Source organism: Penicillium odoratum, assembly GCF_028828045.1.
Source record: "Penicillium odoratum strain IBT 22623 chromosome Unknown utg000002l_segment0_segment0, whole genome shotgun sequence".
Taxonomy (NCBI): domain Eukaryota; kingdom Fungi; phylum Ascomycota; class Eurotiomycetes; order Eurotiales; family Aspergillaceae; genus Penicillium; species Penicillium odoratum.
This window is the reverse complement of record NW_026643144.1, coordinates 803,815-817,150: the sequence shown is the minus strand read 5'-3', so window position 1 is coordinate 817,150 and position 13,336 is coordinate 803,815. Positions and strand designations below refer to the sequence as shown.

General features: G+C 45.9%; 6 protein-coding genes across 6 annotated transcripts; 2 read left to right on the top strand and 4 right to left on the bottom strand.

Annotated features, from left to right (window-relative positions):
- Positions 1-20: 20 nt before the first annotated feature.
- Positions 21-849, top strand: N7520_002338 (type 1 glutamine amidotransferase; the record flags this gene model as incomplete). The annotated part of the gene is made up of 3 exons (XM_057136273.1): positions 21-231; positions 281-504; positions 553-849. 3 exons carry the CDS (start codon positions 21-23, stop codon positions 847-849), a joined length of 732 nt encoding a protein of 243 aa, XP_056998959.1.
- Positions 850-2,463: 1,614 nt separating this feature from the next.
- N7520_002337 (uncharacterized protein) lies at positions 2,464-3,126 on the bottom strand (the record flags this gene model as incomplete). Its single annotated transcript, XM_057136272.1, has 1 exon — positions 2,464-3,126. The coding sequence occupies one exon, from the start codon at positions 3,124-3,126 to the stop codon at positions 2,464-2,466; it is 663 nt and encodes a 220-aa protein (XP_056998958.1).
- A 1,878-nt stretch (positions 3,127-5,004) lies between these two features.
- On the top strand, positions 5,005-6,328 carry N7520_002336 (uncharacterized protein; the record flags this gene model as incomplete). The annotated part of the gene is made up of 4 exons (XM_057136271.1): positions 5,005-5,606; positions 5,657-5,797; positions 5,852-6,149; positions 6,203-6,328. 4 exons carry the CDS (start codon positions 5,005-5,007, stop codon positions 6,326-6,328), a joined length of 1,167 nt encoding a protein of 388 aa, XP_056998957.1.
- A 1,865-nt stretch (positions 6,329-8,193) lies between these two features.
- N7520_002335 (uncharacterized protein) lies at positions 8,194-9,700 on the bottom strand (the record flags this gene model as incomplete). Its single annotated transcript, XM_057136270.1, has 8 exons — positions 8,194-8,311; positions 8,366-8,549; positions 8,609-8,687; positions 8,743-9,099; positions 9,147-9,238; positions 9,292-9,358; positions 9,413-9,542; positions 9,597-9,700. 8 exons carry the CDS (start codon positions 9,698-9,700, stop codon positions 8,194-8,196), a joined length of 1,131 nt encoding a protein of 376 aa, XP_056998956.1.
- A 583-nt stretch (positions 9,701-10,283) lies between these two features.
- N7520_002334 (uncharacterized protein) lies at positions 10,284-10,729 on the bottom strand (the record flags this gene model as incomplete). The annotated part of the gene is made up of 2 exons (XM_057136269.1): positions 10,284-10,573; positions 10,666-10,729. 2 exons carry the CDS (start codon positions 10,727-10,729, stop codon positions 10,284-10,286), a joined length of 354 nt encoding a protein of 117 aa, XP_056998955.1.
- A 324-nt stretch (positions 10,730-11,053) lies between these two features.
- N7520_002333 (uncharacterized protein) lies at positions 11,054-11,380 on the bottom strand (the record flags this gene model as incomplete). The annotated part of the gene is made up of 3 exons (XM_057136268.1): positions 11,054-11,070; positions 11,128-11,311; positions 11,366-11,380. The coding sequence occupies 3 exons, from the start codon at positions 11,378-11,380 to the stop codon at positions 11,054-11,056; spliced, it is 216 nt and encodes a 71-aa protein (XP_056998954.1).
- Between the last annotated feature and the right edge of the window lie 1,956 nt (positions 11,381-13,336).

Here is a 13,336-nt window from a genome sequence, read left to right as displayed (position 1 = left end):
CCTCACATCAACTCCACAAAATGTCCCAACCCATCCGCATCGCCGTACTCGAGTGCGACACACCCATCCAGCCCGTAGTTGACAAACTCGGGAACTATGGGCAGATCTTCGAACGCCTCCTCACCAACGCTGCGGGGTCTACAGTCATCGAGGTCAGCAAGTGGAATGTAGTGGGGAATCCGATTTATCCCAATCCCAATGAAGTAGACGCTTTCCTTCTCACTGGAAGCAGTATGTTTCTTCCCCTGCCTACCGCGCGGTTCGTGACTAATACATCCAGAACACGATGCTTTTGCGGATGATAGCTGGATTCTTACATTAACGGAATACGTAAAGGATATTGTACAATCTCACAAGAAGCCTGTTGTGGGAGTTTGTTTCGGTCATCAGATTCTTGCTCGGGCGCTAGGTGCCCGTGTAGGTCGTGGTGAGGAGTGGGAGGTTTCTGTCGATGAGATCACGCTTACGGATGCCGGAAAGGAGGTTTTCGGGAAGGATAAGCTGGTACGTCTAATCTATTCTCTGTTATGTGGGAGACTAATGAAGAAATAGTTCTTGCACCACATGCATCGCGATAATGTCTTCGAGACGCCTGATGGGTGTGTGAACTTGGGCTTCAGTGGTCCTTGTCCTGTGCAAGGGCTGTACATGCCGAAGCGGTTGATCAGTATTCAGGCTCACCCAGAGTTCAACGAGTTTATCATGACGAATGTGTTGCAAGCTCGGCATGAAAGTGGGTTGTTTACAGATGAGTTATATGAGAGTGGAAGCTCGAGAGCGGGAAAGCAACATGATGGCGAGCTACTTGCGCGGAGGTTTATTCAGTTTATTGTTGAGTCGGTTGCATAATTTCTTGATAATACGACAGTATCTGTGGCACCAACCCATCACGAATCTGTCTGGTGATGCTCAAATTATGTCGCATTTATTAGGCGGAGGACCTGAAAGTATTACGATTTGAATTTCGAATGACTTCAGGTACTGTCTTCGCTTGGCCGGATAGCTTACACTAGAGGTATCTTTACCTGGAAATTCAATTAGCTCATAGTTGGTGATCCCTTGTGTAATGGACACTAAAATTCAGTGTCATGTATGGAATCCATAACCCACTGGATTGTATTAGTTTGAGGTGATTTTGAAAAGGACATTTGAGACTGGCCGATAGACAAAAGCATAAGAAAATTGTAAAGGATCTGAAAGTTGTATAGATGTCCCTTGTGGGCTACTGCACCCAGGACATAATAAGAAAAAGACTGTATTCATTAGAGTCTGGGTACAAAAATCATTCGGGTTGGGTGAGGTTCCAAATGTTCATATTACAAATCACTCGGAGCCCTGTCATCCGATTGGCCGGATGGTGTAGTTGGTTATCACGTATCGTTAACACCGATAAGGTCCTGGGATCGAGCCCCAGTCTGGTCATTCTTTTTTTACCGGGCTCACCTCTTTGTATACCCCACATACCATCAAGTGCGCTTGGCCTCGCTTTTCTCAAAAGCTTGCGTGAACCTGACTCAACATGGCCGATCAGTTGACTCCCTGCCGTATGAGACGTGTTGATTTCTTGTACGATAGATTTCACCCTATCTTTCTTCGTGTGAGACTTTGTTTTTATCTCTGGAAAATAATGGGTGAATCATTCTGCGCTTTAAGTTTGTCATTGTTGACATCGAATGGATGCATTTTGAAGCCTCTACGAGGAAAAGGAGGAGTCATAGTGCAACTCTGAAATCGAACATTGGAACTTTCGTTCTGCATCGAGACTATTCAGCCGATCGAGTGTTGAACGTACGCACACAAGGCAGACATCAGCGCCAAAAAGAAACTGCCGACATTCCACGCCGTTCCCCACTCGCCAAAAATAGGTTTGGCAACAATGATGATCGACAGTAGTACAAACAAAACAGAAAACAAGAAAGTACTTTGCGATTTAATCGTCCAGTTTTCCTTTACCCTAATTCCGCGGAATTTCAGCTCTCGAGCTTTTGGGCAATGCCACACTTTCAACAGCCTGAGAATATCACTATCAACTTTGAAATCAGTATATGTTCTCCAGACCCTGCAAGTCGCTTTTTTCGAATTGCTGACCTATGTCCGTACACCACTTTTTCTTCTTGAAGAAAGTCATTCAAGGCAGCGAGCTGAGGATTTGAAAATGCAAGTTTCATCAAAGGGTGGGTTTGAAGGTTTTGAAGCTGTCGTTCTGCCTTAAACTTCTCTCTCTCTGGGCAGTATGTGTCGATCTTGGCTGACACGCAGCTCTCAAAACATTTCACCATTCCAGTGGAAAGATCGTAGTGACATGGCCAATCTTGCTCCTCATAATCATCGACCACTTGCTCTAGCCGTCTTTTCTCAATGGCATGGTCCTGTCCCTCATACATCCCCACAAACTCGACAGCTCTTATAGACCCGCTAGGTTTTCTGGGGTTTATGCCTGCGATTGAAATCTTGGGGATTCAGTCAACTTGGTGGACAGCGGGGGCTCTTGAATGCAGGGGGCCAGACCTCCACTATATCAACATGTTCAACACCAAAGAAAGGAATATATCGCCTCCACCAACCTCTGCGGGTGTACCATGCCTGATTCATTTTCGTCCACATGGCGACCTCATCACTTGCATCAGAAATTGAGACAGGAATAATAGAACAATGGTATTGTTGACCCCAACAAAGGAGGACCACAGTGTCCGCGTCATCTCCGAGCATTGATGATAACTGCTCTGCCAGCGCATCTGTGCGGTCGTTATGGGCTGCCTCGTGACCATCTTTCACACTGAACACTGATTCAAGACTGGGTCTCCTGGCTTCGGGGCTGTCCTCATGTGGATCTCGATCTCCAAGTTCACTGCTACTATTAATAGGTCTCACCTGATCTTGAAGGCTTCTCTGTGAGGCCCAGCCCAAGTACCGTAGAGGCATATTATCCCTGATTAGTGATAGTCGAATGCCTCTGGCATTAACAATAGGCAAATAGGAGATCTTGAGCTCGGAGAACGGGAAGAGCTTTCGAACCCTGTGTATATTAGGTGGGTGTTCGAGGTCTTCTGGACAATTGTTCAACTCGGCTTCCTCTGCACGCCTTAGCGTCAAAAGAGCTCGTTCGGGAATCATAGGGTCATTCATCGTTGTGTGCCAAAGTGTATGAAGAGAAGTCTTTGATTTGCCCTTGAAACTGATAAGTATCTTCGGAGATCGAGTTAATGGGATTACCTTCGATATATTGGGAGATTATAGCAGCAACAGTGTTCCAGCAGGTGAGGCTCTGCATAGGCTTAGGCCTTGGCAGAATATCAAGATAATTAAAGCACCCAATCAGCCAAGGCCACGGCATCACAGATGTCACACATTATGGTCACATACATCGTGCAGCTTACTTCCGCCCAATTCCAAGAAGCTATTTGCCGCCTTCTCAACACAAGAGGATCAATGGCTGGGATTGGGTATTCTTGCGTCTGTGTCCGGTTGGGCTCATATTCCGGGGTAGGATGTCAGACTCACAACATACAAGACCCCTCAACCTTCATACATTAATTTATTCAAGTCAGCTGTTGCCATGAAGTTATGTGAATTCTGCGACCGATCGTTAGCAGCCGAAATGCCCTAAGTCAACGTTTCCGTGACTCGCCTGCACATGCGCTTCTCTATGATTGTGAGCCCTGCAATCAATCGTTCGGCAGCCGAAACGCCCTGAGTCAGCATCTTCAAGATTCGCCTGTGCATGTGCTTTCCTATAATTGCGAGCCCTGCAATCGGTCTTTCGGCAGCCAAGACGGCCTGAATCAGCATATCCGCGACTCTTCCGCGCATACGCAGATGCCTATCACACCTTTGAACAGGTTTTTCCAGTCATTCACTGGTTCTGTGTATGATCCTACCTTATCGCCTACTGAATCATACTCGTGTTTGGAAAGGTTCTGTGGCTGGCGCAGAGATCAAGAAGGATCTAAACAAGCTTGGAAGCATTTTCAAGAAGCTCTTGACCAGGAATTCAAGCTCTGGTTCGGAGCTGAGGATGACCTAGCGGGCTGGCATTCCCTCTGTCGCGCGGTGAGGATTGAACCGCTACCAAAAACTTGTCTTGACTGTGAAAAGGTAGCCAAATGACCAATCCTTTCCGAGGCATACAGTTAACTTAATGTAATAGGCAGTGCGGGGAATATACGTCAACGTTGTCAATTTTGTTGACTGGGCTCGCAGTGGAGGAGAGCGCAGTAACATACGGCTCTTCCATAGCTTAGCTGAACTGCGCGATTACACCAGGACAACCCGTAAGATTTTTCACAATGAGTTTGACAAGTCTGAAACTGGCAACGTAGTCCTTCGACATTTGCTTCGATTTAAATTTCGGGTAGGTAAGAGGAAATAGGATAGGAAGTTGGTGCTGTGAGACATTTGATCTAAAGTACCAGAACATGACACATTCTTATCACAGAAATATTTCAAACTTTAAAACATTTCCGATCTTTTAAGAAGCGAGCAGACTTCCAAGGTTCAATGAATCAAATACACTTGGACATATGTGAAGGCAAAATATTAAAAGAAATCAAACCAGTTACCCGATTCAAAATAGTCTCTCAATTATCTTGCTACAATCAAAGTTACCCGGATAACTCCGCGGCGCTATCGTAACAAGTGTGGTCGATGTTCCGATTAGGAAACAGTTTCGTGGCACTGCGGGAACGAATCAGGAAGCACTTTCGACTTGGCTGATCTTAAGAGGAATAAGGTTTTGTCCACCCGAAGATTAAGCTTCGCATCGAAATACCTGCCAGACAAAGAATACATTGAGTGACTGCTTACGCTGCGCATAATGTTGGTGGCGAAGTCGAAAAAGTTGAACGGAACTGGTAAACTCCTCGTATTTCTGGACTTTGAAGATATAATAATCGCCGTAAGCCCCAGATGTTCGAATTATTTTCCTTTCAACAGACACTTTCAAATCACTTTCCACGTCTTCTAAAAAGTCGACTTTCAGCACAATTCTCCAATACTCTATACATTATGGGTTTGATCCGTGATACCATCGGCGCAGCCCTTGGTGCCGACCAAGTGAACAATGGGTTCAACGGTCCGAAATTACCTTTTGTCAACAAGAGCAGCCGCGACATAAGACGCCAAACACCATCCCCATCCTCGCGCCAAGAATACGTCTCTAGCGCCAACTATCAAGATGAAAGAGCACTGTACTCACAAGACGACATGCAGAGCCGCATGTCAAGACAGCAGAGGTACAGCGACTATCAAGATCGAGCCCCAGCCTTACCTCCCCGCTGCCAACCTCCCCCCTATGCCCAGGATACTCGAGACATGTACCAAGAACAGTCTTACGACGGTCAAATTTATGATGGACAGTCATTCTACGAGCAAAGCCCCGTCAGAGATATGGGGTACCCGGGGGACTTCAATTTCCGCCCGATCGCTTTGCCCCAGATTGCTTATGGAGACGGACAACCTTTTCTTCGGGGGTACACGAATGAGCTCGGGCGATTTGGTATCTATGAAGCGGACTTCATTAGACTGGTTGATGCCATCAATGTTGCCATCATTCCCAATCCCGAGAACCAAATCTTCCAGAAGGGTGCAAACATCGCTGGCTGGTTTATGTAAGTCACGATCTATAATATTCGTTAGCTTCGCTAATACATATCTGCAGACCTGGCGCCGCCGGAATCGGCCTCGCAGTCGGACAGATTGGTGTTGGGATCGGCGCAGCAGTTGGTCACGCTTCCATGGTCGCTCGACATCTATCAAAGGCCAATCTTGATCTTTTTATACCTAATGGACTGGAGATATGGTAAACACCACCCTAGTCCACCAGGCCGTGAGAGTATTCTAACATGCACCATAGTATCGCAAAGACGAAAGATGTCGACGCCGAACTAGGTCTTGACTCGGCTTCCACGCGACAGTCCCTGTATACGGTGTCACCAGAGGCAAGACGCGCACAGTACGGTGACCTCATTGCGCCTCTTTCTCGAGTCCTGCCGCCGTTGCAACAGAGGGGTCGCAGTGACCCAATTGCCATGTTGGGACGGGGCCTCGCTAGCCGAGGAGATCAAAAGAAAATGCAAAAAGTAGAGAAGGAGATGGCAAAAGGAAGGGGCAAAACCAAAAACCTCGATGCTTTGGAAGGAGGGCTTAAATGGGTGAGTCTGATTGATATCTATGCTTTTACAGATATGGACTAATCTTATGACAGCTCATGGTTCGGAAAGCTTCTCCAAATGCAGTGGCTCACTGGGAGCAAACTCTTGATCAAAGTAATGCTGCCCTACAGCAAGAGGCTAGAGTCGCCGAGCAAAGCAGATATAATCGGAGAAACTAGATGGCTGGATGGGACGCGGCAGAATATGGGCACAACGAATTATAAAGACATAAGTTATGACGGATGGGCTCAGGTACGGGGCGTTCAAATCTTAGATTGCATTTTTATTTCTTCATTTGAGACGGACTTTTCAACCCAATTGTATTTGAAGAAACCCTGACTGAATGATGTTCAATGTTCCACTAAAGATAATAATATAAAAAAAAATTCACAAACGATTATGATTTCTCATGAACAGTTCGAATATCTATGCACTCGCATCCTCACCCCCATATTCATATCTCATACAGATGACAAATGGGGACTTCATATATGCGCGGTCCGGGACCGCGGTGTGGGGCTCTCACTCTCTAGACTTCCACGATTTGAAATGTGATAGAAGAATAATAATAAGACGCCAAATCCACTGTTTACAAATCCATCTCTTGTTTATTCTCTAAAAATTACTTTTGCCGTTGGATCCTTTAGCATATTCAGGTCCCTGATCCAATCGCTTGAGACCTTTTCAGTCTACTGGAATATAGGAGCCGTAAAACACCGTGTACTCTGTGTATCTGAGCCATAAAATCTAAATCGAAGGGATTTCAAGTACATACCACCATAGGGTGTAGAGAACAGGGCTTCCAGTACGCTCAACCGTACTTGAGCCACCCGCCGAATTGCCATACTGGCCAATCGTTTAGTCTAGCCTTATGGGGAAATAACCGGTCGCCGCTTTGCGGTCGCACGACGGGGAGTGAGAAAGGTAAGTGCGCAGTATGGAAGGGGTGAGATTCAGCTGAGAATCACCCTAGATCGCGTGATCGCCGACTCTAGCCGAATGGACACATGAAAATCGATTGGCCAGAGTACCAGAGTACATACCAAGCTTCCCTGGCCAATGTTAACTATGCTGAGTGATAGATAGCATTTGCTTTCCATACGTTATTACTGAGAACAAGTTTGAAAGAGATCAGAATCATAACATTTGAACAAAGTGTCCAGTGAAATCCCTTTACTGGAAACTATTGTCTAAGTTAAGAATACTTTCGCGATGTTTAACAATCTAGACGAATGCAATGATTGAACGATGATATTATATATACGTATGTAAGCGACATGCAATCAGTACTTTGAGAGAACATGTATACGCTTTGCAGAGGACTTAATTCCTTACGAATTGACAACTGTTAACGAATGAGAGCGGGATCAAAAGAGGATGTGTTCTGACGCATCAATTATGCCTTCACTTGCCACAGTCTTGATATTGACAGGCTCCCTAACACTTAAACCTTGAGGCTCATACTATCAAAGGAAGGAAGTGGCCAATCCGCAGAGGTATTGTGCTAATGTGACTATTTCGAGCTGGGAGAAGGGTAGGCTCCGGTACCTCCGCACGATAAGCGATACAACCAGTCAGGATGTTTGAATAGTAGCAACAGCTTTAGCGAAGGAGTGTTGTTTCCCCTTATCTTGATGGACTGTCTACTCGGGTTGTATTTGTTGTTCTGTACTCCGAGATAGAATCCCGGATTACAGAACAACAAATAAAAAACTCAGGTTACATTGCATTAGTCAGTGAATAGAGCATGCACGGAGTAAAATGAGCGTGATGCTTCTTCCCGGCTGAAGAAAGATTCATCATATCATGGAGTAGAGCTTATTGCAATTCCTGGTCCGAGGGATAGGTTTATGGCCTTTTCATCACTGTTGGGATAAGAGTGGAAAATGATCGCCCTCAGTTTGCTAGTAAATTGAAGTTCAGCACTTTTTGCTCATCAGAACTTCATATGAAATGAGACGCACAAAGGTGGGGAGAAAAGAAAGTGATACAATGGCTTAAAGTACAAAGATTGAATATGAAAATACAAAGCCTTCTCCCATGGCTAGTAAGTTTCCATCATCATCTCTTTAGAGAGGTCATTAAGTTTTACCTTGGTGGTAGGAACTTCCTTGGCTTGCCCTTCACAAGCACCACTGTGATAATCAAGAACCTCGTAGTACCTTGAACTTGTTTAGCAAAATGATGGGAACCTGGCAGGATCATTTGAAACTTACATATTGGTCTTCCACTCGTCTGCTGAGAGCTCAGACTCCAAAAGTGACCAGCTGAGCTCTTTTTCAAAAACAGGCTCATCTTCGGGGTCATGATATGTCGAGAGGTATGGGTGCCTAAGGGCCTCTGAAGTCGTGATCCTCGATTCAGGGTCGAGATCAAGCATTTTCTCCAAGAGATCGATCGCTACCAGGTTTAGTATTTTAAGTACTGGTAGAGTCAAGGATATGAACTTTAGAATGTACCTTGCGGGTCAGCATCTCCAAAGAGAGATGCAAAAGGCTTGCGTTTTGGTTCGGGTAAAGACTCCACGAATTCATACGTCTAAAAGTTGTTGTCAGCATCTACCCGTAAGCACTGGTCAGCAGTCAGATCTTACATGCTTGCTATACACTTTCTCCATAATTTCCTTCGGGGGTTTACCCAACGCCTCGGTAATAAGAGCAAACTGATGTATGTGATCTTTGCCAGGAAAGAGAACCTTCCCCAGGATCATCTCCGCCAAAATGCACCCGACGCTCCAGATATCAACTGCGTAGCTGTACTTCTGCCAGGTCAACATGATCTCTGGTGCTCGATAGTATCGTGTAGTGACATAGCCGGTCATCTTGGCGTCTTGCTCTCGAGCCAATCCGAGATCACAGATTTTCAAGTCGCAGTTGTCATTAATCAGAAGGTTGGCGGGTTTGAGATCGCGGTGAATGACATCGGCTGAATGGAGATATTTCAAGCCTCGCTGGAGCGGTCAGTGCCAGGTTCGAAAATTGACGTGAGTGCACATACCAGGATCTGGTAGATGAAGAATTGGATGAACTGGCCTTCTAACGGTTTTTGTCTCGACCGAAGGAGTCGATGGAGGTCCGTCTGGATACAGTCTGTCACAAGGTAGCTGCACAAATGGATCAGTCTGTCTTCGAAGCCATCATACCAAAGCGAGGGTGATTATCGTACAGATCCTCTGATGGCGAAATGAAGATATCTCTCAGATTTATCAACTAATGCGATTGATCAGTCTCCGTGGTCATTATTGTCATTCCCAATTGACATACATTGTCGTGACGCAAATTGCTTAATAAGTGAACTTCCCGATACGTGCGCTTTGCCACGCCAGTATTCTCGAACGGCTTAACTATTTTCTTTATCGCGACCGTTTGCTTTGCTACTTTGTCGTGTGCTGCACTGTTGATTGTCAGTACTAAATCAAAACAGCCTAAATATATAAATGGGATATACCAGACCACTCCAGAGGCACCAACGCCTCGCGGTTCCAAGTTGGAATACCTATTGGTAGTTTCTAGGGTCGTGCCCATAATTTGATGTGTTACGAATTGAGCCATTATGGTGGGGTGAAGATGGAGAACTGCACTTGGTAACTCTGTTGGAGAGCTATGGAGAGAAGGGAATGCTTATATTGTGCCACCTATGATGTCATAATTGTACCAGCCAAGGTTCTTAATACATCATAACTTGATAGAAAGAAGATCTCCACACACCAGGATAAGTTACATTCTCGGTCCGCATCAAATGGGCATGTAGATCTGGCTAACGGATCAATCAAATTTGATTTTGAGTCAGTCGGTGGATTCCCAGGGCAATGGACCCACTCGCAACCAGCTCCCAGTCTACAAGGGGACCCGTACTTGGTTGAATTTGATAACGCAACCTCTCCTGGCCAATAGGCTTAGCCGATAAGCCCACATGAATGCCCGTGCGTTTTGTTCCAGGCAATTTCTAGATGTACATTGTTGTCATATCAGCAGATCAATTCGCCATGCTCCCGTCAGCACGACCTGGTTACTTTGCCGCTTTGTGTGGAGTGATTTACAAAGTTAATCGTGGATTCGTTAAGTAGCATCTTGATAGTATTCACGATAGAGTAACGAAAATAAGCAACATAAAGCTTAGTTAGTACTAGCATGTCTAGAAGGACAATCGAACTTCGACAGCTGCAGGTACGGAGCTATTATCGGTAGCTAGTTTGTCTAATACCTCAAGGTCCGATACTTCAGCGGTCATAGCCTGGCCGTCTGGAATCCGCTCGACTACATCATCATCAATCATGATTTTCATGCCGTTTGGTTTGAGATGAAACAGATTGACTGAATGATCTCGATTGAAATTCTGTTTTTGGGAGATCTTCTCCACCAATTGATTCACAGTAGATTCGGCCAGATACACTGCAGTGTGGTAACCATTTTCCTGAACGCCACCTTGATGAAAGCGAAGATAGAGACATTTCACTGGTCATATATTATTAGAGATAGGTAGGTACCTTACTTCATCAAGCCTCGGCCCCACTGACGTACAATGGGCCAATCAAAGAAATCAGTGGCAACGACCTGGGATTGATCAACTTGAAGGCCCATTGTGGCAAATTCCTTCGGATACTTTCTCCATTCTGCCAAGGATTTGATCAAACAGCTGGAGCTCATGACCAAGTATCAAATATCGGGAATAGTGTCAATTTAGCTCTTTGTACGACTAGTGGCCCAATAATGGGACCTGACCCCTGGTGCAGACATATCGGTAGTGGAAGCATGGACAGTTTCTTGTACAAGGTCAAAGGGGTATTTATTGAATGCACTTATGGCGTTCTCGTATCGTCTCGCTATATACATGAAGATATCATAAACCTCGTGCCTGTCTCAAGACGGCGATACCGTCGACCAGTCACATGATAGTCATTGAGCTTAGTGCTTAGCCTGCTCTGTAGGTTTGTTAGAATCATCTGATGCGGATCCACGTGCTATGCGGCTCCACCTACCCTTGTTCAAATCAGCCTTGACGTCGTGAGACTTTTCGTCCTTCTTGTCAAAGATGGCATCTTTGGCGGCAGAGGCACGAGTGCTCAACTTGGCATCATCGTCCTTGGCCACCTGCTTGTTGGCCTCCTTGGAAGCCTCAGCACCGGTGCCCTGAATGCTCTCAGAGACGTAGTTGGCGGCGTTCTATTAATATGTCAGTAAGCGCTGGCATGATTGTTGTTGCATATACACACGAACCTTGATAGTATCCATTATGAATTGAGTTGAAGATGAAGAAGGTTGAATGTTTTGAAAATTGTGGTAGGTAGGCAATTGGTTATGTTTGAGTTATGTTTGACAGATAGTCATCATGGTGCTGGGAGGACGGGGTACTTATAGATGTCGGGGAGCAATGTCTAATATCGCAATGACGTCATCGCTCCAAGGGGAAGCCTTAACGTCAATAACCATACCAGTTTTGACAGCTACTACAACCGGTTGTTATGATGTCAAGCCAAGCTTATTTCCTGAATAGATGATTCTTAATCTAATCATTACAGGTTTTACTCCACTGACAAATTCCAGGAAAGGTATATACGGGTTTGAAGCCACTCCTGATTCTTCAGGTATCAACGTAGTCATTGCTCCCTCATCCATGCGGCACCTTTATCGTGTGTCGAGTCAAAGACAAGTCTCTTGGGTGATTCCAGCCTCTTTTAGTAAGATAATACGAAAGATCAACTTTTTTTATGCAAATGCAAGTTACTAAGGGCCACCCGCGGGCGGCCCTCTGCGGGTTAAGGGTCGGGCTAAGGGCTGGAGGTTCCGGCCCTCAAAACATTAAAACATCTTCGATGACGTCTAATTTGTACTATATAGCTCAACTCAAAGGGGTATCAAGTACATACGACCATAGGGTGTGGAGAACAGGGCTTCCCGTCCGCTCAGCCGTACTTAAGCCACACGCCGGTTAGTTAGTAGTATGGTGGGTGACCACATGCGAATCCTGACTGTTGTATGTTTTTCTTTTTCTTTTTAATTTTAATTTGTCCGGCAAAGTGCCATTGCCGCCCGGGGCCATTCGCCTGAATGCCCTAAACACCACTATTTCGCACCTGAATAACCTACACGTGCCTGAAGCTCTGACGTGGCCTTCTCCTCTCCCATGCTGACTTTTTCACATAAGCACTTTAAGCTTGCGGCGGCACAAGATTCCCATCTTATTTCGCAGTGGCCGGACCAATTGAGGGTGTATGTCGACCGGGAAGGGCTTACCGCAGTGGAGACGCAACGGCTGCAGGCGGCGCCGCTGCACCAGCGCAATATGCTGATCTATGACATGATTGCGTCGCGGGTGGCGGAAGGATCCCCGTTCGGGCCTGGATTCCCAGGGCGGCGGAGGAGTCGAGACCTGGGGCTATGTACGCCCTGCGCCGGGTGACGGTGGTGGGGGCGGAAGGGCGGGGTTTGATTGAACTTTGAAATGAAATTTTGTGATAAACAGATACCCTTCCAGCAGCAGATGCCGAGGTAAGATCACGGATTGCAGAATAACAAAATAAAAAATTCCGTTTATATTGCATTGGTTAGTGAGTAGAACTTGCACGGAGTCAAATGAGCGTAATGCTCTTTCCAGCTGAAGGGAGACCCATAGACAACAAATACAGCAACATGAGGTTATATTGCAGTAAACTTAGCCCCCACGCAACCAATTCAGCCCAACTAATGAATTAACAGGCTAAAATACCGTCCGACTAAGAGTACATAGTCACACCATTCATTGCCCCCTGTCTGAAGCAAGCAGCCTGACAGCAGCAACGGCAGATTCTTGATCTGTACCATCAACCTCCAGAAATTCCCCACTCTCGCCTTTCTTCCCTTACTTAGCACTAAAATCAGCCACCAAAATGTCTACCACTAAACCCACCATCATCCTCGTCTACGGTGCATGGCACACCCCAGCCAACTACGCAACCTTCATCACCAACCCGGTTGCCGGTTACGTACGTTACCACGACTAAGGATTACTTGGTGCCTTGCATATATCAAAATATCAATCTCAAGCATGTGGATGAGGAAGGGGTGAAGCTGCGGTTTGGATGTGGATACTGCGCATAGTGTGTTTCTTTCGTGGCAGGAGGAGATGTTGAGGTCAGTGGATGAGGCGGTGCGGGATGAGAGGAATCAATGGTTAAAATTGAGTTTTTGTTTGGTGGAACTGTATGTTAG